At 39.6% G+C, this 22,000-nt stretch overlaps 1 protein-coding gene across 1 annotated transcript in view; it reads left to right on the top strand.

The window, feature by feature from the left end:
- The window catches only part of PAPPA2 (pappalysin 2), a 302,814-nt gene that overhangs the window by 240,751 nt on the left and 40,063 nt on the right, over positions 1-22,000 (top strand). Inside the window, exons 17-19 of the mRNA XM_047705709.1 lie at positions 6,944-7,112; positions 8,518-8,653; positions 10,823-10,932. Coding sequence (XP_047561665.1) covers positions 6,944-7,112; positions 8,518-8,653; positions 10,823-10,932 — 415 coding nt within the window. The remainder of the gene's footprint in view (positions 1-6,943; positions 7,113-8,517; positions 8,654-10,822; positions 10,933-22,000) is intronic.

Raw genomic sequence — 22,000 nt, 5'->3', positions numbered from 1 at the left:
AGAATTGGTTTTTTTAAATGTCTCCTTCATGATTGGTCTACAAATGTCATTTGGAAACCATCGGTCTGAGGATTGGGGTGTTATATTATGATTTGAAAACTCTGCATTCTGTTCTTTCTTTTGCCAGTGAATTGCTTTCAAGGTGGCATTGCACAAGTCACTTCATGGTTCCTAATGTGATAGTTTAGCCTCTTTTACTTCACTGGAATGAAGAAAATATAGACAGCTAATAGTGAGTAGAGTGTTTCCTGTGAAGGACGTTTGGACAGGACTAGCAAAGAAGCTTGGAATCCCTGGCCTGGTGAGGGTCTGCCTCTGTGCATTGAAGTAGTAGTCAATGCCATCATTCTTTGAAATGCAAACCTATTCACGTCATGGTTTCAAAGTGCCTCTTAATTCTTGATTCATAACACCTTATGTGAAGGAGTTGAACCACAGTAAATAAACCAGTTTTCTTCATTAATGATTTTAAAAGGCTCAGAGGACACTCTAAACTTAGAAGAGGGAGAGCTGTGGCATCCCTGGAGGTTGAAGTCTTGCCATTGCTATAGGCTTTAGTCCCCTTCAAGGGTCCTTTGTGGAAACCAAAAGGAATCCAGGACACTGAATTCTTGCCACAATCACAGTCTCTTACGGCCAGAACCTGCCCCTGGCACTCAAGTGCTAGGCTCTATAACATGGGATCTTAAGGTTAGTGCCATCAACAGGGATTCACAGGCATTGACATGGCACCAGTGACACAAGGCTTGCTATTGGGCCTTGAGGAACTGACCAATCAAATGGGTTGTGAGCAGTCTGAGGGTAGAACTTGAAGTGGATCATCTGATAAGAGTGCCATGTAGAAGCTGTAAGAGTTGTATGGAGAGATGGCCATAGGAGGCCATCCCCATACAAGGGAGAAGAAACTGGGAAGGCGAATCCATGAAGTTGAGGAGGCATAGGGACTCCTATAGAAAGGAAATGCCATGTCCTAGGGAATGAGGTCTGCCTCCCAACCTCCTCTCATTCCTGCCTGTAGTGTCTCCTGTGGAATTCATAGGTATCAGTGGGAGCTGTGCTGCTTTCCTTTCTGCCTTCCAGCATTCTCCCTCTCTCTGTTTCACTGATATTGCTGGTGGTTTGCATCACAGGGCCTGTGCTATTGTTTAGCTACCACCTACAATGGACAACTCACTCTTCCCTGTGCAAGTTTGATATATCTACCTTCACCACTGAGGTTATTAAACTGGCAAGGAAATATATGAAATTGGCATTCTTGAATAGCTCTTCATGCTGGGCAAGAAAAGGGAGGGCTATTTCCATGTTGAAGAGTTCCAAGCAATTCAGAGAAAAATACTACATGAAGTCAAAATATTATCGTTTTGGCCAAGCAAGGGTTTTCCTTTATAACCATGCTGACATGCAAGGTTTTACAGCCTTGCCTCTCCCCTGGTGTCAGTAGTATTGCCTGCTCTCTCCAGCTGGAGGATGTCAGTTCAGCAGAGGTAGGGGAAGGATTTCATCTGTGGGAGGTAGTAGAAAGAAGAGAGTCCCTGGGAGGATATAAACTCTGTAATGTGAAAGAAGAGTAGAATATTCAATCTATAAGAGAGACAAAAAGGAGTTTAGTATAATCAAAAGAACTACAAACCTTTCATTGAAAATAGATTTGAGAAGATATTTTTAAGTGGCATCTTCCTTTAGGGAAAGAAGGCATATACTTAATAGTACATAGTGTGTGATTTTATTTATATAAATTTCAAGAACAGGCAAACATAATCTATGCTGATGAAAGACAGAATAGTGTGTATTGCAAGGCTGTGGGAAGGTTTAACTGTAAGGAACACCAGGGAAATTCTGGGGCACTGGAAATGCTCTATATCTTGATCTGCATGATTACCCAGGTGTATTCACATGTAAAAATTATTTGAGCTGTATACTAAGATTTGTGTAATATTCTATATGTAATTTATTACTCAATACAGAAATTTAAAATGAATCATCTTCTTTTTTTTTTTTGCCAGACTTATAAATATGGTATCAGGATAAAGGACATCTGGGATATTGAATATGATAGAGATGTTATTAATATTCAAAGTGGGCTGTAGAGAATGAAAAGAACAGTTAAATTGGACACAGTGGAAGGACCACAGGCTTTGGCAGCTACTCACCTAGGCCCTGGTCCTAATATACTTTTTACTGTGGATCTTTGAGCTAGCTTTAAATTTCTCTCATGCTCAGTTCCCTTCTATACATGGTTAATAATATATTTACCTTAACTGCCATTTGGCGGATTCAGTGAAATAATGTATATAGATATTTTGCCAAACATCCTATAACTCAAAAATAGTATTTATTATTAACAGATCATAGATATATGTTCATAAGCCATGATGCTTAAGAATTCTAGTCATAAAATCAAACTTCTACCCTGAAATATTCCTGGGAATAAAAGTATGAATCTCAATAACTGTTTAGCATCATACTAAAGAGTAAAAAGCTGAAAGCTTTTCCTCTAAGATTAGGAACATGATAAAGATGTCCACTCTTGCCGCTTTTATTCAACATAGTATTGGAAGTCCTAGCCACAGCAATTAGGCAAGAAAAAGAAATAAAAAACATCCAAATTGGAAAGAAGTAACACTGTCACAATCAGCAGATGATATACTATATAGATAAAACCCTAAAGATTTCACCAAAAAAATCATTAGAACTAATAAATGAATTCAGCAAAATTGTATTTAATAGTTCAGTGAAGAACTAATAAGTGAAATCAATAAAATTGTTTCTATATACTAATAACAAACTACTACAGAAATTAATAAAACAACCCCATGTAAAATTGCATCAAAAGGAATAAAATGCCTAGGAATAATTTTAATCAAGGAGGTAAAACACCTGTATACTGAAACTCAAAGACATTGATGAAAGGAATTGAAGAAGACAAAAATATATGGAAAGACATTCCATACTCTTGGATTGGAGAATGAATATTGTTAATAAATATTGTTAATTGAATCTACAGATTCACTGCAATCCCTATTAAAATCCCAATGGTGTTTTTCACAGAACTAGAAGAAACAGTTCTAAAATTTGTATGGGGCCAAAAGACTCTGAATAGCTGAAGAAATCTTGAGAAAGAAGTAAAGCTGGAGGTGTCACACTCCCTGATTTCAACCTATACTACAAAGCTATAGTAAAAAAAAATATGGCATTGTTATAGAAACAGACATTTCTATCAATGAAACAGAATAGAGATCCCAGCAATAAACCCACAAATATATGGTCAATTAATTTACAACAAAGGAGCCAAGAATATTCAAGGGGGAAGGGACAATAAATGGTGTTGGGAAAAACTGGTCAGCCACATGTGAAACAGTGAAACTAGACCGCTGTCTTACATCCTACACAAAAATTGACCCCCCGTGGATCAAAGATGTGAATGTAAGACCTGAAACCATTAAACTCTTAGAAGAAAACATAGGAGATAAATTCTTCAGCATTGGTCTTGGCTTTGGATTTTTGGATTTGGTTCCAAAATCAAAGGCCACAAAAATTAACAATTGGGACTATATGAAACTAAAAAGCTTCACAGCAAAGGAAACCATCAAGAAAATGAAATGGCAACCTACTGAATAGGAGATAATGCTTGCAAATCATATAACCAATAAGGGGTTAATATCCAAAATATATAAAGAACTCATACAACTCAATAGCAAAAAAGCCAAACAACCCCATTAAACAATGGGCAGAGGATTTAAATAGACATTTTTCCAAAGAAGACATACAGATGGCCAACAGACATGTGAAAAGATGTTCAAAGTCACTAATTGTCAGGTAAATGCAAATCCAAACCACAGGGAGATATTCTTTGAAACCTGTTAGAATGGCTCTTAACCAAAAGAGAAGAAATAATAGTGTTGAAGAGGATGTGGAGAAAAAGGAACCTTTGTATATATATGTGGATGTAAATTAGTGTTGCCACCATGGAAAACAGTATGGAAGATCCTCAAATAACAAAGAATAGAACTACAGTATGATCCAGTTACTCCATTTTTTATCCAAAAAATAAAAATAAAAACATTAATATGAAAGGATATATGCACCCCTATGTTAATTGCACTATTATTTACAATAGCCAAGATATGGAAACAACCAAGTTCCTATCAGTGGATGAATGGATAAAGAAAATGTAGTGTATATACTTATTCCATAGTGGAATACTACTCAGCCATTAAAAAGAAGGAAATTTTGCCATTTGTGACAACATGGATAGATCTTAAGGATATTAAGTTAAGAGAAATAAGTCAGGGAAAGACAAATGCCACATATTTTACTTACATGTGGAATTAAAAAACCCAAAACAAAAGAACAAATAAAACTCATGGGTACAGAGAACAGATAGATGTTATCAGAGGGGAAGAGAGTTGGGAATAGATGAAATGGGTGAAGGAGGTCAAATGCGTGCTGAAAATGGTAACTGGAGTTATTGTGGTGATCACTTTGTATGTATATAAGTATCAAATTGTCATGTTGCATATCTGAAAATAATGTTATATAATAATTTTGCCTCGATAAAAACTAACACTCCTTCACTTATTTCTAAGTGGAGACTGTTCAAATTATGTTAAACTATTAAAATTTATTTAAATTAGTTGATATTTTGAAAGATATTATTTATTTGAGAAAGAGAGAGTGCACAAGCAGGGGGAGCAGGAAAGAGAGAAGTAGACTCCGCCCTGAACAGGGAGCCTGACACTGGGCTTGATCCCAGGACTCTGAGATTGTGACCTGAGCTAAAGGCAGATGCTTAACTGACTAAGCCACCCAGGTGCCCCTATTTAAATTATTTGAAATCAAACGCAGTCTGTGCTATAGGACCTAGGGCAAATTATTTCACATTTCTGAGTATGTTTCTGTTAGGAATAATAATACTATTTCATCAGGACTATTCTGATCATTCAGTTTGTTACCATGTGTAATGTGCTATGCAATATGCCTAACACACTGTGAATTTTGGTTCGATTATTCTACTTGAAAGATACTTAACTAATGCCAGATGTAAGCCAGATATTATTTAGGGATTATTATGAGGAATTAAAAACAGGAATTAAGAACAAGAATAAGGCACAATCCTTGCCTTCAGCAAGTTTCCACCTTACTGGGAAAGAGAGACATGTGCACATTTATAAAATGATGTGATAAATATTTAAGTCAGTATAACGTTGGAATACTGGAGAAGTACACAGGAGGCATTGTATAATGATGTGACAGTCATGAAAAGTTGTGGGCATATTGAAGTTTAAAAAGAGCATCATGGCCCTGGAAAATAATAATTCAAGGCCACCATATGGTTGAGTCCATGGCCAAGGAATTATTTCTGTTTTAGAATCACAAGCTGGTAACCAGGATTGCTCTGAATCAGAAGTGGATGCATTACAACAGAAACATGGAAAGCGCCTTCAAATTGGCAGTGAATCAGAAGGGGAATGGAATGGAATTCACAGTACCAAGACCTAATTCTGTTGACGTCTGTCTACCTCAAGGCAGCTTCTCTGGTTGGAGGCCATGTTCGTGCACGAGAAGGAAAAGCAGTTCTTTCAGGACAGTGTTGAGTCATGCCTACTTTGAGAATCTGACAAAAGCCATGAAAGCTGTCCAAGGAAAAGGTGGACTTGGAAACAAACAAAATGGCCGTAGTAATCTCTACTGAGGTTCTTGCCCTTCTAAAGTTCAGGCTAAGAGTCTCTCTTTTAAAAGAAAATCTCTATGCTGCACCTTCTCCCCTCTCTGGAGAACTGAGGAATATTGGCAACTTCCTCAATTACATTACCATATGAACACTGATGATCCCCACATCACTTCTGAGTAGTCTCCCGAGTGTGTGATAACTTTTTCTTTCCTTCATCCCACCTAGCATTTCCCAGTGCACTTAGGTGTGAGGCTTCTCTGAGATGAAAGGCTTAAATAAAACCCAACTGTAAACAATCTAGACTCTGCACTGATATTTATCAAGCTCTGTTGAGAGTCAGATATCAAATATTACAGGTATCCTTTGTTTTATTGTGTTTCGCTTTATTGTGCTTTGAAGATATTTCAGGTTTTTTTTTTGTTTGTTTTTGTTTTTTTTTTTTTAACAAATTTAAGGTCTGTGGCAACCCAGCACTGAGCAAATCTATTGGTACCATCTTTCCAACAGCATTTACTCACCTCAAGTCTTTGTGTCATATTTTGTTAATTCTCATAATATCTCAGACTTTTTCATTATTACTGTATTTGTTATGGTGATCTGTGATCAGTATTCTTTGATGTTATTATTGTAATTGTTTGGGGGCACCATGAACCATAACCATATGACAGCAAACTTAATCAACAAATGTATGTGTTCTGACTGCTTCACGGACCGACTGTTGTTCTCCCACCTCCCTTCCTTTCCATGGGCTGCTATATTCCTTGAGAAACAACAAAACTGGAATTAGTCCGTTTAATAACACTACAATGTTCTCTAAGTGTTTGAGTAAAAGGAAGAGTCACGTGTCTCTCGGTTTAAAAAAAAATCTAGATGTGATTAAGCTTTCATTGTTTTGCATACTTTCATGCTATTGCACACTTAATAGACTACAGTATAGTGCAAACATAAGTTTTATATGCACTGGGGGCCAAAAAATTCATTTGATTCTCGTTATTGCGAGATCTCCCATCATGGTGGTCTGGAACGGAACCTGCCATGTCTCCAAGGTAGGCCAATACCATACGATAGCTGTTGCTATCACTGCTAAGTGTACACTATGATTTTTACATCCATGACTTAGAAGTTAGACTGGTGAGGTAGGACCTCTGGTTAACCAGAACCAACTGTTCCTACCTGTTTGCTAATCCTTATCCCATATCACTGAGAACCCAGTCTTCTCCCATGACCTCCTTGTGGGAGTCTAATGGGCTATTTTGTTTCATGTCTCATCAGCAATTTCCTGAAGATACAGTGCCTGGAGGGTGGAATCTGGGAGCAAGGCAGCTGCGTCCCAGTGGTGTGTGAGCCCCCTTCTCCTGTCTTTGAAGGCATGTATGAATGTACCAACGGCTTTCAGCTCAACAGCCAGTGCATGCTCAACTGTAACCAAGAAAGTGGAAGGGTAAGATGACTTGAACTTGGTTTTGGATCAGACTGTGCTCTAATCTTGATGACCAATCCAAGAATGTTGACTAGAAATGATCAGAGCGAATCCCAATAGGCAGGGGCTTACTAAGTTGGGATTCTAAGCAGCTGTGTTGATATTATCCGATAGAAAATTCAGAAGATAACCCCATTTTTGGAATAGTTTAAAACTTCCTCTTGGATAAAAGGAAAAGGAAAAACCTGAAGGGTTGAATACCTGGGTAAATTCCAAAAAATGACGGGCTTTTTATTTGGCAATGTGATTATCTTCCATGGATGGCCACTGACCTAACCTGGCTCTGAAAGCTGTTGTCGTATTTTTCAATAGAACAGAGTCCTGAACAGAAACACAAATTTCTCGGCAAAGGCAAAGCTGAAAACACTATTTGACTACCATTCTCCCTAGTATTTTGGCGTGAGAGGTCTCAAATGAAAACCACAGTCTTATCGTGGTTATGTGATTAAAATCAATTTTAGTTTTGACTCTTTTCAAGCACCACACACACACACATGAGACAGGAAGTTAAGCCAACTTCCTAGGCAGAGATCAATGACCTTGACTGCTCTCCTGGCACATGTCTGTCTCAGTGTCCAGCACTCCAAGGTAAGCACTGCTGGACAGATGTGAAAAGAACATGCCATGAAATGAGACTCCTGAGAAATCAAACACATCCGTTTGCACTGATTGTTTAAGGCCTCAAGGAGTTGGCCCCAGATGAAGGGAGAATTATCTACAGTTTCTAAAATCTTGCTTTCTTGGGTTTTGTGAGTTAACACTGTTCTCTCTGTGAACTGCGTACAGTATCCTTTGTGATTATTGGGGATGTGGAGCCAAGAGTCACACAAACCAGCACACATATGGAGAAAGGGAATAAAATTTTGGTGAGATCAAAAGCAACTATGATGTGTCTATTTAAGCAGAAAGTAAAAATACCTTTGGAAAAATTATGAATTGGTTTCACTGGATCATACCCCCTTGGAAAAAAAGTCTGACATTTGTTACAAGCAGCGTTTGTGTGCTAGTATGGATGAATCCATGCAAAACAACACCATCTGTGAAAAAAATTCCAAAAATATCTCCAAATATGTGGGCTACAGTTAACAGCTCACAGAATCCGTATATCCAACACATTGTTAATAAATTTCATTAATGACAAAATTGTTCATGATTTCTTCACATCCAAACATCAAAAGATTGTCTTGACTTTTTTTTTTTTTTTTTTTTTTTGGTCAGTAACAACATGGTTTATTATTTCAAAAGTATCTTTTAGTCCAGGTTCTAAGAGTTGGAGAACACTACCATTTCATCAGACCACTTTTTTTCCCTGCTCTAAATGAAGTTAACAAAACAAGCATGGACATGTTTACCTTTGATATTCTAGCGTCCCATCCTCTGCACTAAGGAGGGACTATGGACTGAGGAGTTCAAGTTGTGTGAGAACCTGCAAGGGGAATGCCCACCACCCCCCTCGGAGCTGAATTTTGTGGAGTACAAGTGTGAACAGGGATATGGAATTGGTAAGTTTGGGAAGAGATTGTAAATTCTGCTTTCAAATAATCCTTTTATTAGGCCTGGCTGGAGTTTGAGTCCAAGCCATTGTTCTCTCTGAGGAGTAGATGGAAATGCAAGTTGACTTTTAGGGGGTTCAGTAAAAAATAAAATTTATGTCAAACTCCTTCTTTTTACCCTTCCACATGCATGTGACATTGGTGTGGCTGCTGAGCTCTTTGTGGAATGTCTGGTCATGTTCCCCACTCGCTGCAGGCAGGAGGTGGAGTTATTTGTGGCAGGAGTTGAGTTTAGTCCAAGAGGAAGGGTTGGAATGTGTAGCCAAGCACCATGCATGTGCTGGGCCCCTTCTCCGTTCTTCCGGCAGTTGTTACTGGAGCAGACAGTTCCTGAAAGGAATGATTTGAGATTGCATTTGCTCATGTTGCTCTTCAACCACTCTTTCCCTACAGGGGACCAGGCTCCAGAACCTACAGGCAAATTCTTTTTTTTTTTTAAAATATTTAATTTATTTATTTATTTGACACAGAGAGATCACAAGGAGGCAGAGAGGCAGGCAGGGAGAGAGAGAGGAAGCAGGCTCCCTGCCGAGCAGAGAGCCCGATGCAGGACTCTATCCCAGGATCCTGAGATCATGACCTGAGCCGAAAGCAGAGGCTTAACCCACTGAGCCACCCAGGTGCCATACAGGCAAATTCTTAATCAAGTAATGGCAACTAAGGGTCTCTGTGGTCGGAGCTGACTTATAGTGATGTTAATTCAACTTGGCCCTGGCTGGACCTAAGCATCACAGAAAAGAGATGCTATTTATGGAAAACTTTGTAAGATTAACCCTGAGTTCTGAACTGCATAAGCAAGGAATAATATTTTTTTAAGATTTTATTTATTTATTTATTTTAGAGAGCAAGAGAGAGAGAGAGGACACACATAAGCAGAAGGAGGGGCAGGGAGTGAGGGGAGGCAGAGAATCTCAGGCAGACTCTGTACCGAGCATGGAGCCCAACATGGGGCTTGATCTCATGACTCTGAGCCAAAAATCAACAGTTGGATGCTCAGCTGACTGAGATACCCAGGCTTCTCAGGTCAGGAGTAATTTCATGCCATTCTAACTGTATAATGCCAGTAGGCATAATTTGAGTGAATAAGAAAGTTCGTTAGTTTCAGAGATGGTTCTCTACCATCTTTAGGTTGTTCTTTGCCCCAAGATATCTCACGACCAGGCATGGAGTAGTGGGGTGCTGGGACAGGGCCTCTTGAGTGGTGTTTCATGAGCAAAGTCTCATCTCCCCACTCTCTAATTTATGCGTTAAAATGTCACTCACTCACATATATAAAACTCTTAGGAGTCATGTAGCATTTTGAATTATTTTACAAGTTTGCAAAAAAAACATAGAAGTAGAGACAGTGAGAGCCAAAAAGAAGCTTGGAGATGAACAAATCTGTAGATGAGGAAACAGAGAACCCTGGGAGTATGTCATCTTTGGATAGAGTTTTAGAAGACACTTGGGCCCCACATACAAGGCAACAGAGCAAGATTTTCCTTCAGGAGGCTAACACATGACCAAAGTCTGCTTCTAATTTCCTGTTGCTTCCTCTTTTAATCACATAGGTTTCTTGGCTGCCAGCATAATGAACTTCAGTGAAACAATAGACATTATAAATCTGCCTTCATAATTTCTGGGCCATTTTTTTTTTTCTCCAGCCGGTAAATTCTTAGGTAGCAACTGCTATGATTATAAGTCTTCCAGAGATCATATAAGCAGGAATCATATTGAAGGTACTTAAAAGGCATCAGTCAATCAGCTTAGTCTTTGGCTGGCCAGAGTCCTAGAGTAGGGTCTTGGTGGTCTGCAGGACCAGGAGTTAAACTTTTAATGGCTGGATCATGCAGGGATTCAGTATCCAGAGGAGGGGCCATGCTGCACCAGAAATAGGAGTGGGCATCATGTCAAGGGAAGGTAACTTGGGGTAGTGGATCTTTAGAAATGAGTGTAGAATTATCCTTACAGGTGCATAGTACATGAATATCAGCCCTGCCTATAACCATGATAATGTGGTGACCCAAAATGTAGACAGTAATTGCTCTTAAAAAAAAAAAATCAAAGTTATTTATTCCAGGATAAAAAGACAGAGATCTAAGAAGCTCAAGTCTCTGCTGTAAATTTCTGTTCTTTCAGGTGCAGTGTGTTCCCCGACGTGCGTAATTCCCCCTAGTGATCCTGTAATTCTGCCTGAGAACATCACTGCTGACACTCTGGAGCACTGGATGGAACCTGTCAAAGTCCAGGTGAGGAAAGGGACATTTTTTATGTGTTAAGGATGAAGACTACTGAGAAATTCTCAACTGACAGCATATTCCCTGGAGTAATTTCCGAGGCTTTCAAAGTATCCTTAAAGCAAACGACCACATGAATCATTCCCAGAGAGAAGAATTAAATACCAGGAAGAGAAAAGAGGAAACTTGATTTTTAAAAAAATGGCCCCTATCCAAAGGACACTTAAAAAGATAATCTAGAAAGAAGACTTAGAGCCATAAAGAATGGTAATTCAGGAAGGAAATGGAAAAAGAAGATTACTACTAATGAAAAATAGGACAGGAGAACTTAGAAGAACACAAAGAAATGAAGGAAGTTGAAAGAAGAATGAAGAGGGAAAGATAATTTGGAAAAGATGAAGACAAAACTGAAAACAGGGAAAGAATGACCAAATTGAGTAAGAAAGAGCTGCCTTTCCTGCCTACTCTTTCTGAACCCTGAGATCTTCTCCCCGGGCCCCCTGGAAATCAGTCAGTTGTGGGCAGGACCCACTACCTTGACAGCCTCTTCTCTGGGCTATCCTTTGGTTTGTATTCTCCATTGAAACCCTGAGGGTTCCCCTCCCTGCTTTCTCCCCTGGGCCCAGGAGAGGGGCACCTGCTCTCCTGTCTCCTCAGTGCCACTTCCAAACCATTCTCCCTGTCTCCTCCCTGGAGTTCCCCACATTTGAATCTAATGCCAACAGAGCAAACATCATCTTTTGACATCTTCTAACTCCTGGGTCACTTCCCCCCATTTATTTCTTAAACACTTTGGCTCCTGGGTCATGTTGTATTAGCTGATACTCCTGCAGGATTCACTGATTTCAATTTCCATACCCCTGACACATCCAAAACCTGGGGTCTCAGTTCCGTGGCCTCCTTTCCTCCAATGATCATGTTTACCTTTCTGACTTCATCCCTTATAGGCTTTCTTTGGCCCACTCTGATCTTGACACAATGGTTTCATGGCTGATTCTTAGAAAGCCACACACATTCCCACCACAGTACCTTTGCTCTGTGGTTCCCTCTGCTTAGAATGCTCTTCTCCGAGGCTTCCCCATGTCTTGCTCCTTGGCTTTCTTCAGAATTTTACTCAAATGTCAGGGGCCCTGTTTGACTATTTATCTAAAATGTTAACTCCCCTAAAACCTTTGTCCCCTTGTCCCTTTTTTATTTTTTTTCTCCTGAGGACTTACCATTACCAGGCATGCTATATATTTTCCTTATTTATCTTATTTTGTACCCCTTTCTGCTGCTAGAATTAAAAGCCCATGGAGGGAATATTGTCTGTTCCATTCGCTACTATGTCCCCTGATGCTTTAACTGTTCCTAGGAGGCAGAAAGTGCTCAATGAATATTTGAGAATAAATACATGAAAATGAGGAAGAGAAGTTTGTACAAGATCTGGATGGAGAAGATCGTGTGCCAAGTTAGTTATTTCTCCTTAGAGTGGAGAGGGTTGGGATAACACAGAGCCTGGGAGCTCGGTTGCTTTATTAGACTCTCTAACAAAGAAAATCCTTGGAAGACTGTTCTTATAGGGTCACCTAGAGATGGAGTCTAGAGATGTCCGACTTTTCATTTGGAAACCATCCTCAGATTGCTTCTTTTTTCTCACAGGTTAATTGTGCTGTATTAGCAGGGATTTGTGTCAAAGCAGGAGGATCAAAAAAAAAAAAAAAAAAAAACTACTCCAAGTATGATTCAGGAGAGGGGGATAGGGGAGTAGCGTACCCCTATTAATTCAGTCCGTTCTTCATTGAACAAACAGTTGTTGGGACTTACTGTGTGCCCTGGAATGGGGCTAAGTGCTGGGAATATGGAGACGAGAAAATGATAGTCCTTCTAGTTATGAGACTTACAATCTGGCCATGAAAACATTTATAAGAATGCAACACGGGAAGTGGTTTGGTTGTGGTAGAAGTGCTGTGGGAACACCCAGGAGGAAGCAACCAATTCTTCTGCTCAGGAGCTTCAAGAAGAATCCAAGGACCAGGAGGCTTTTCTTCTGGGTCATAAACAATGATCATGAGGAATGTTCTAGAGGGTTAGGAATGGTAAGAAGTTCTCTGTGGCTGAAACCACGGGTATGTGTGGTTGTAAGGGAGAGGAAAGATGGGTACTGGAAGGATGAGACAGGGGAGAGGCAGGTGGGTGAGATCCCACAGAGCAGGCCATGCCCCTCCTAGGACAAAGAACTGAAGGAGGACACTGAGCAGGGTAGAGCAAACCAGGAGCCTGAGGGCAGGGTGAAAACTGGATTGGGGTAGGAAGGAGAGAGCCAGAGAAACACCTTGCCTGGTTCTCCCACCCCTGGCCTTTCTAGACTTTATGTCCCACTTCTAGCTGGAATTACAGCACCCGGAGGAAGAGTCCTGGAAGAGCTCCTGTCTCCTGTTTCATGGAGTGCCAGATGGTCTAGACCTTCTCCTTCAGTCCCTTAAATTCTTTTTTTTTTTTAAAGATTTTATTTATTTATTTGATAGAGAGAGATCACAAGTAGACAGAGAGGCAGGCAGAGAGAGGGAGGGAAGCAGGCTCCCTGCCGAGCAGAGAGCCCGATGCGGGACTCGATCCCAGGACCCTGAGATCATGACCTGAGCCGAAGGCAGCAGCTTAACCCACTGAGCCACCCAGGCGCCCAGTCCCTTAAATTCTTCTTCCCCTGGGAAAAGACTTCTCTTTCTCCATTAGAAGCCAAAGGGGGAAAGGCTTAGGATATTTCAGACCCTTTTCTTCCTCTTGAGACATAACCTGTTTAAGGAACTCTTCTCCACCCATTTCCCTGTAAAGGCATCCAGTGGGAACCATTGGTGGGGTTTTGGGGAGGCCAGAGTGCAGGCCTTCCAGTGTTTGGGGGTCTCCCATTTCTGTTTTCCAAGTGGCGCATTCAAAGAAGAGAAGTTCAGTTGTCTCCATGAAGATAGCAGGGGTACCGATACCGGAGGTGTTGACTGTTTCCAAACTAGAAAACGATATTTTCTATTTTCTGAAAGCCTCCTTTTTCTTAACTGTTCTTCAGGGGAGTCATTATTATTTATTTACCCTTATTCCATAGTTTTTTCTTTACATTTATATTCCTAGTGACTTTTCCAGTACTGGGAACCTCATTGGTGTCTTATAAAAATTGATTGAGCAAGCAAAGAAATTGTTGCATTTTCTACTTTCGAAGTGAATGTCCGCTTCCTAGACAAACTGGGCTATTTTGGCAGCTCTGCATGACTGTGTAATCACATCCTTGTCACTTTCAAGTTGCCCACCCCAGAAAGAAAATGCAGAGTACCTTTTTCTCCTTAAGCCAAACATTAAGTGTTATTGTCTGTATCATTGCATGTGTCATGGCCCTGGTCTAGTCAGTAAATCCAGGTTTTGGAACAGGTTACTCAGGCATGATTTTGAGGCTGATACCATCACAGAAATGTTGTAGACCTTAGAATCAAAAATGTATTCTTAAAAAACCTGAGTTTTAACTCATAATCTCTGTTTTTCATCAGGTGGATAATTTTAGGCAATTTTACTATTCTGTACCTCCATCCCTTTGTCTGTAGGATAGACATAATAGCTATTTCATAAGGTTAGCATGAGTATCAGATGAGAAACATGGATAGAAATTAACTCTGTCCTTGATGAAGAACTCTGTTTCTTGATTAGTTGCCATTCTTCCTAGAGACAGGATGCTTTCCCTCACGTCTGTCTGCTCTTCCCATCATCAATGATACTGCCCTTCTTTGTGATTTGGGGATACAGTTATCCTGATCCTAATTTGCATAATTGTAGAGGCACTCTCACTTCATTGGAGCTTTTGAGACTTGTGTCCTATTTCTGTGTGAAAACAAAGGGAAGTAATTAGCTTCTTCTCCTAACATGAAGGAAGAAATGTAAGAACTCACAAAATGAGCCTCATCCTTACTTTGCAAGAGTAATTTGTTCCTGAGAAAACATCCAAAGGTCAGAATTTTAAAAGTTGAATACATAATTGATAACATAACCCAAATCGAGATTCCTTTTTTTTTTTTTTGAAGATTTTATTTATTTATTTGACAGAGAGAGAGAGAGAGAGATCACAAGTAGGCAGAGAGAGGGGGAAGCAGGCTCACTGCTGAGCAGAGAGCCCGATGCGGGGCTCGATCCCAGGACCCTGAGATCATGACCCGAGCCGAAGGCAGAGGCCTAACCCACTGAGCCACCCAGGTGCCCCCCAAATCGAGATTCTTTATGCCCAAAGAAAGCCCAGTGTTAATTCAGTGGTTAACATTAATTATCATAGAGTGTCCAAAGAAGCTGTCATCTATGACTCTCTCAACAATTCCATAGATATAATGAAATAGAGGAGCCTTGCTTACCAAAAAAAAAAAAAAAAAAAAAAAAAAAAAAAAAAAAAAAAGCTTACATGGGATGCTTTGTTTTTAGGAAATCAAAATTTTATCATAACAGAAAACAAGAGAAAGGAGTCAGTGGAAGCAACAGGAATGGCGATGAGGTTACTCTTGTGTTCCCAGGTCCTCAGAGATAAGATTATGCACCAGCCATAAATGATTTCATGACGTCTGCTATTCCATGGCATCCAGCAGCTCCTGAGCAGCGGGAAATCTAACCTTGTCCTCATAAATAAGAGGAAATGCCTTATAAGCCAAAGCAGTTGTGTTAAATGAAACTCTTCATTAAAATCCTTATAACTTACATTGATTTATCTTGGGGGTTGTTGCGTATTACGCTCGATTTTAAATTTTGGTGTCTTTAAGAATCACTTGGGCAGTTTGTAAGAGAGACAGAGCTGGGTTCCACCCTTCAGAGAGGCTAGTGATGCCACAAAGCACACCCAGCATTCCACTGTAATGCTTTGAAAGACACTGCTATTACCAAATAAAATGCTGGCAACAGCAATATTTCAAATATAAGCACGTCTGTTTGGAGCCTGGCTCCTTTGTTTGGTAAATGGTGATCTCCTTATTTCGTGCGAATCCCTATCTCCCATACTTCAAATACCTTTATATCTGGCAAGACTACAGAGCAAATGAATTCAGTTGCATCATTTTCTCTAGTCTGCTTCCAATGACTTCATTCTTTGTAATAAAAACGGTATCTTACAGTTGGATAACATTTTACTGTTTTCAAAGTTGTATATATATAAAATATATATTTTTATGTATTTACAATTTCATTTTAATATTATCACAAACCAATACACCAGGAAAGCAGGATTTAATTATCCTCGTTTTGACCAATAAAGTTGACGTTGGATGATCTGTTCAAGCTTGACGTTGGAAGTGGAGAAAGAAATGCAATCAACTTCTCTCATCCCAAGTCCAATGTCATCTCTCCTGAATCACCCTATTTGCCATAGTTGTTTCTTCCCCCTGCAGTGTATTTGGATTAGTTTGTTCATCAAATAGAAAAGAAGACACTCTTCTCAATTATAAGAACCCCCTCATTCCTACACTTCTCTTATTTCCTTTCTTCCTTCTCTAACAAAAATAATTTAGTGCTCTCTTCGGCAGCACATATTCTAACAAAAATAATTTAGAGAGACAGTTTTCTATAATTCTACTTTTCCCTATTGTGAAAGAGATTGTTTCTAAAGAACCAACAAGTATACTTCTGAGATGTCCACAAACCTTATTTGCCTTCCCCTGGGATTCTGCAGGTTCTTATCCCTGCAAATGATACCTGACTTCTAGAATAATATACTTTCTATTAAAGAAAGAATTTCAGAGAACTTAGGTAACCTGGGGTTTTGATGAAAAACAACTTGAAGTAGCGACTGGCATAAAGAAAAGTGAGGTCCCCCCTGAATTCAAATACTTACCCTTTGGTGGCCTCTGCCTCTTCAGCAGCAAGGGCCAGGATAATATTCTCTATCTTGCAGGGCTGTTGTGAAAATTAAAAAGAACACTTCTGAGATGTCTTACCCGGTTTTTAGCCTATAGTTCTGAAGTGAGTAAAAATGAAATTTCGGTTCATTTAGTACAAATCTTACCTTTGGAAGTTTCCTTCCTCTCTGAACAGAGATCACCAGTTATCTCTATGAAAGAGAAAACATAAAATCCTCTGGGTTGTATACTCTGCTCACTGGTGTGCACCCACGAGTGTAGACAGAAACATGTAGATCATGTGTTTCTTTTTACAAATGGGGCTGGGAAGGGAATTAATGGCCATTCAGTGTTTCCTATTTGAACACTGACTAAAGTGGCAACGTCTAACCGCTTCGGTTGTGAGACTTAGAGTCCAGATGAAAATGACTGTTATTTCTAATGACTCAAGGGCATATTGGCTGTGGGAGACAAGAGGTAAGGATCTGAAATGCTCAGGTGGACGTGCTGGGCCTTTTGTTTTTGTAATGGTGTCTTTCTCCTTCACCTACTGTACACAGAGATCTAGACATTTCTATGGTGATGACATCTGCCACGAAATACCTGGCAGAAAGATAGGACACCAAACAAAAGGGTTTCTTGGCACTCAAATAAAGGCCTGCCAGTCTATGTGACTGAGCAATGGAATCTGGCAGTTGGGATACAGAAGACAGCCACATGCTCAGTCGGTAGCATTGCTCACTCCCAGAAGCAAGAGCTTTTGCCCCACAGCCTCCCACAACTCTCTGGCAGTACCCAGACACCTGATGATCTGGGGAGCCTGAGCTGAGGGCATGGGAGGAGCTCCCATTGGACTTCTGTTGGGAGAACTCTGTGCTTTTCTCATCCCTGTATTTCCTCTGCTTCGTTTTTCCCTTCCTTTTTCTTCTTTTCTGTCCTTCTACCTCTAAACTGGAAGATTCTTGAGGGTAGGAACGATGTCTTATTTTCATCCCCAGATCTCCTCAGCGGATGACTCATTTAGTCCCTTGCTCAAAACAGGGTGCCAAAACCAGAGCCCATAGAAGAGAGTAGCTCCTGCCTCCACAGAGCTCTTTCCCAAGGCAAACGTTTTGATTTTTCCAAAGGCCTATGTAAAGTTGAATTTTTATTGCTTTCCTTAACCACTGTGTTGAGGGAATTTTTATTATATTTTGAGATTTACCACTTAAATGGGAAAATTAACATTTTTGACTTATGTTGGAAAGACGTGGTCCTCCAAGACTCTGATTTCATGGGGAGGTGATTTTTTTTTTAATACATAATGTGGCAATTGTTTGCACGTAATTATACTTGAAAGCGTTCCGTTCTGAAGTACAAAAGCATCCGTCATAACATCTCATTTCCTCTATTAGTTTGCTTCATAAATTCGTTTTTCACAGACTGAACAATGCTTTTCTTTTCTTTTTTTAGTATATTACAATTAGGAATTAGTGAAGTCCAAACTAATGAGATTTTCCTGTGGCTCCAAATGGGAGGTTTGTAAGATGCTCAGCACAGCAGGGAAGCCCTCCCCCCCACCCCCTGCCCCGCCCAGCTCTTCACTGGAATCGCTCAGTCAAAACAAATCTTGTAATTTCTGACTTTGTTTTCCCAAATTGGTCCCCAGAGGATTAGTAATTCCTTAGGCAAAAACAAAACGTTTTAAGAGGAAGAGAGAAGCAGGAAGAGAAAAAGAAGACAGTGCCCCCCAGGAGCCATAGTGTCCCACTAGCTGGTCTCACCCTCTCATCTGTCGTCTTGTCTCCTCATCCTTGCTCTCTTCCCTCAGAGTGTCCTCTTGATGAGCGCAGTTGTGTAACAGCCCCAGTGACACTTGCCACACACACACATCAGTGGGAGAACAAATCCCTCAGACATGAGTCATGAAAAAACCTTCTTTTTCTTCAGTTTCAAGTATGGAAGTGTCTGCTTTTGGTTTGAGTAAGTCTCGAGGCATCGAGTCCAAGACAGTCTTGGAAGATGGGGGAAGAAGAACTGAAAAGCAAACTGCAGGGTAATGTGCGACTGTCCAAATACATACGCAAAAACAGGGCTGTATTTTATTTAGGGTTGCATACACATGTAGTAAGAAGGAAATTGTCACAAACCTGGGCAGCAGCAGAACTTTGTGGTCTGTTGTGATTAGCAGCCCATTCTGTCAAGTAACTATTCCTGATTTAAAAAAAAACAATTGAGCAATTCTGTGTTAGACCTTAGTGTTGGCTAACCATCAGTCTTGTGACCTTTAGTGAAACATTTAACCAAGCAATAGCCTTCAATTGCCTTATGACCTTCCCCTTCCTCTCCTCCCTTTCTTCTCTCTCTTTCTGTCTCTCTCTCTTCCCCCCTCCCACCTTTGTTTTGTTCTTCCCTTTTTCCCTTTTTACTTTTAAAAAATTTGTAAATGGCCCAACCAAGAGGAAATCTTTAAACTGGTATTCTCATAAACGTTTTCCTTTTGGAGACTTCAAAACAAATCTTTGTTCACAATCAATTCACCTGCAAAATGGCTTATTAGTAGTATAATAACAATAGTTACATAAAACTGTATAGAAATAATAATTTTAAAATTCAGAATAGTTGTTACCAGTAGGGAGGAAGGAAGGAGAGTGAGGGAACATTAATTGAATCTCTAGTGACTTAAATCCTGGAAGCAGATGCCATCAAATTGTTAAGATTTGATAAAGCTGGAAAGAGGATATAAGGTTGTTCTTTCAATTATTTCCTATAGTTTTTCAAATATAATATACACTATAATAATTTGTCAAAAATATTCCAGAAAATAAGAAAGCTATAGTGAATTCTTAAAAAATAAGTTGAAGCATATTAAAAATTTTAAGGGCTTATTTGACCAAAAATCTGTTTGAGTCAGGCAGCATCAAACCAAAAGTGTTTAGGAGTGCTCCAACAAGAGGAGCTCAGGACGGACTCTACGGTAGAGAAAAAAAAAAAAAAAGAAAAGAAAAAAAAAAAAAACAGAAGGAAAGTAAGGAAATTATTGACTGGCTATAGCTTAAAACCTCGTTGAGTCTTTGTGACTGGTTGTCCATAGTTTTCAGTTTCATAACCTTGAAACATTCACAGGCTTAGATGTTGGGTTGCTTACATGGGCCACCATGGATCAGAGCCACCTCAGTCTAATGGCCTCCTTGTTGAATTAATTTAACTAATGTCACCAGTAGCTAGCCCTTCCCATTGGTTTTTTTCCCTGTTTCACTCCCCTCTTTTACCTCACCACCACAAATATGCCCCTAAAATTTCGGGCTTGAAACACATTTGAAATTCTCTGGTTTTGATCTATAAGTAGTAGTTCAATTAATGACATAAGCGTGTCTTTTCTTATGGGATGAATGTCGTTCAGAGGCCAGAAGATTGTGGAGAATTCTGGAGCTCCAACATCATATTTAGTGGTTGACAAAGGCTTATAAAACTTCATCTCTAAGTCACTGAGATAAGATATATGAGTGGGAAACAATCGCTATTCTCAAGGATTTCACAATCTAGGAAGGCATATCACCCAGTTACTAGAAGCTTTTGCAATTTTCTAGAGATTAAGGAAGGATGCCAGTTTGAATCCATTTCATGTCTGAATGACAGAACATTAAAGAATCATTGAGATGAATATTCTCAGTTCTACTATCATGAATTTATTCTACAGATATAGTTGCCCATATATGAAATGTTTTATGCATAGCATTGTTTGTTGGAGCACAAGACTGAATAACCCAAATATCCATCAATATCGGTCTGGGTAAGTAAATGGGGGTTCATACATGCAATGAAATACTATGCAATCAATAGAATGCAACACTCCAGATAACATAAAATGGACAGAACCCCAAGGAACACTGTGAAGTGAAATAAAGACAAACAAGCAAACAACAGCAGACCAAAGTACACAATAAAATTACGGTATTTTATCATTCGTACGTGGCAATAGTTCCATATGTATATGTGTGCCTAGGCATAGACTATCTCCGCAATGATACAAAATACAGAAAATCAAATGGAGGAACTTGGGTGGCTGGGGGTCAGGAGTAGAAGGGAGATTGTGCACCCTTCTACCTTTTATATCCTGGGAATCTGTATAACATGGTAATAAAATTATATAAATATACAAAGATAGAAAACATTTGGAGATGATAGGACAAAAGAGCGAAAAAAATCTCAAGTAAAGACAGACTCTTTTCCTTTCTTTCTCCCCCTGCCCTTTGCAATATAGCCTTAGAATTTCTAAAGTGTTAGCAAACCCATACTCCTACGTTTATAAAAGACGTGGATGAGGTAGAAGGTTTAGAGGGCATAAGAGAAGCTGGTACAGTCAGTTAAAATGTTCTGGAGAGTTCTGGCCATGGACACCCTGTGAGAGTGCCAAGGTTAAATATCCCCTTATGTGGAAGAATTGACCTCTTCAAGGGCACCAGCTAGATTTGTGAATATTCAGACCCCTCTTGCTGACTGGGGAATCTGGCTCAGAGTGCTGGAGGCCTGTATACATTTGAGAGTCTGACTGATAGGGATGGGGAAAGGGGATCCTTAGGGAATGTGGTGCCCTGAGAAGGAATAAGATTGCTATGTATTTACATCTCTAGGGTGAAACTTCCTGTTACATGCTATTACCATTATCTGGTGACAACAAGAAAGCATAAAACGTGGATATTTTAAATAATAGTAGTCAAGACCATCGCTAGCTAAATAGAGTTCCACTGATACTGGTTTTAAAAGATAAACAAGGATCCTTTCCAGGTAGCTGAGCCATTGTTTATATGCAAATGGTCTTCTTAAGTGGCCTTTTGTGCAGAATACCTCAGTTTTTAGTAGGCCGAACACCCCTATTGTGTTTACCTTATGTAGTTGTATAATTCTGTATAGATTTGATAATCTTTTTTTTTTTTTCCAGTGCAATGAAAACTTAAAACCAAGTCACTTTCTATGCTATTACAATGTGGAATTTTGAGTATTGGAATTTATTAGGATATATGGTATTTATCCCCTCTTTAGAGAAGTGATGAAAGAAGAGTTTCAGTTTATAGTGATTAACTCCAGGAAAATCTTGCAGACTCCCATTCTCATAACTATGAGGTTCATATACATGTACCTACATATTAATATATGCAAATGTCTCCAATCTGATTATTGCACAGTCTTAGCATTCTAGAATGTATGATTTCCAGTTACCGGAAGTACTATCCTGTGTAAAGCTCATATCCGACAGTGTATTATTTTTC

This window comes from Lutra lutra, chromosome 15, assembly GCF_902655055.1.
Source record: "Lutra lutra chromosome 15, mLutLut1.2, whole genome shotgun sequence".
NCBI lineage: Eukaryota > Metazoa > Chordata > Mammalia > Carnivora > Mustelidae > Lutra > Lutra lutra.
This window is presented reverse-complemented; position numbering and strand designations above follow the sequence as displayed.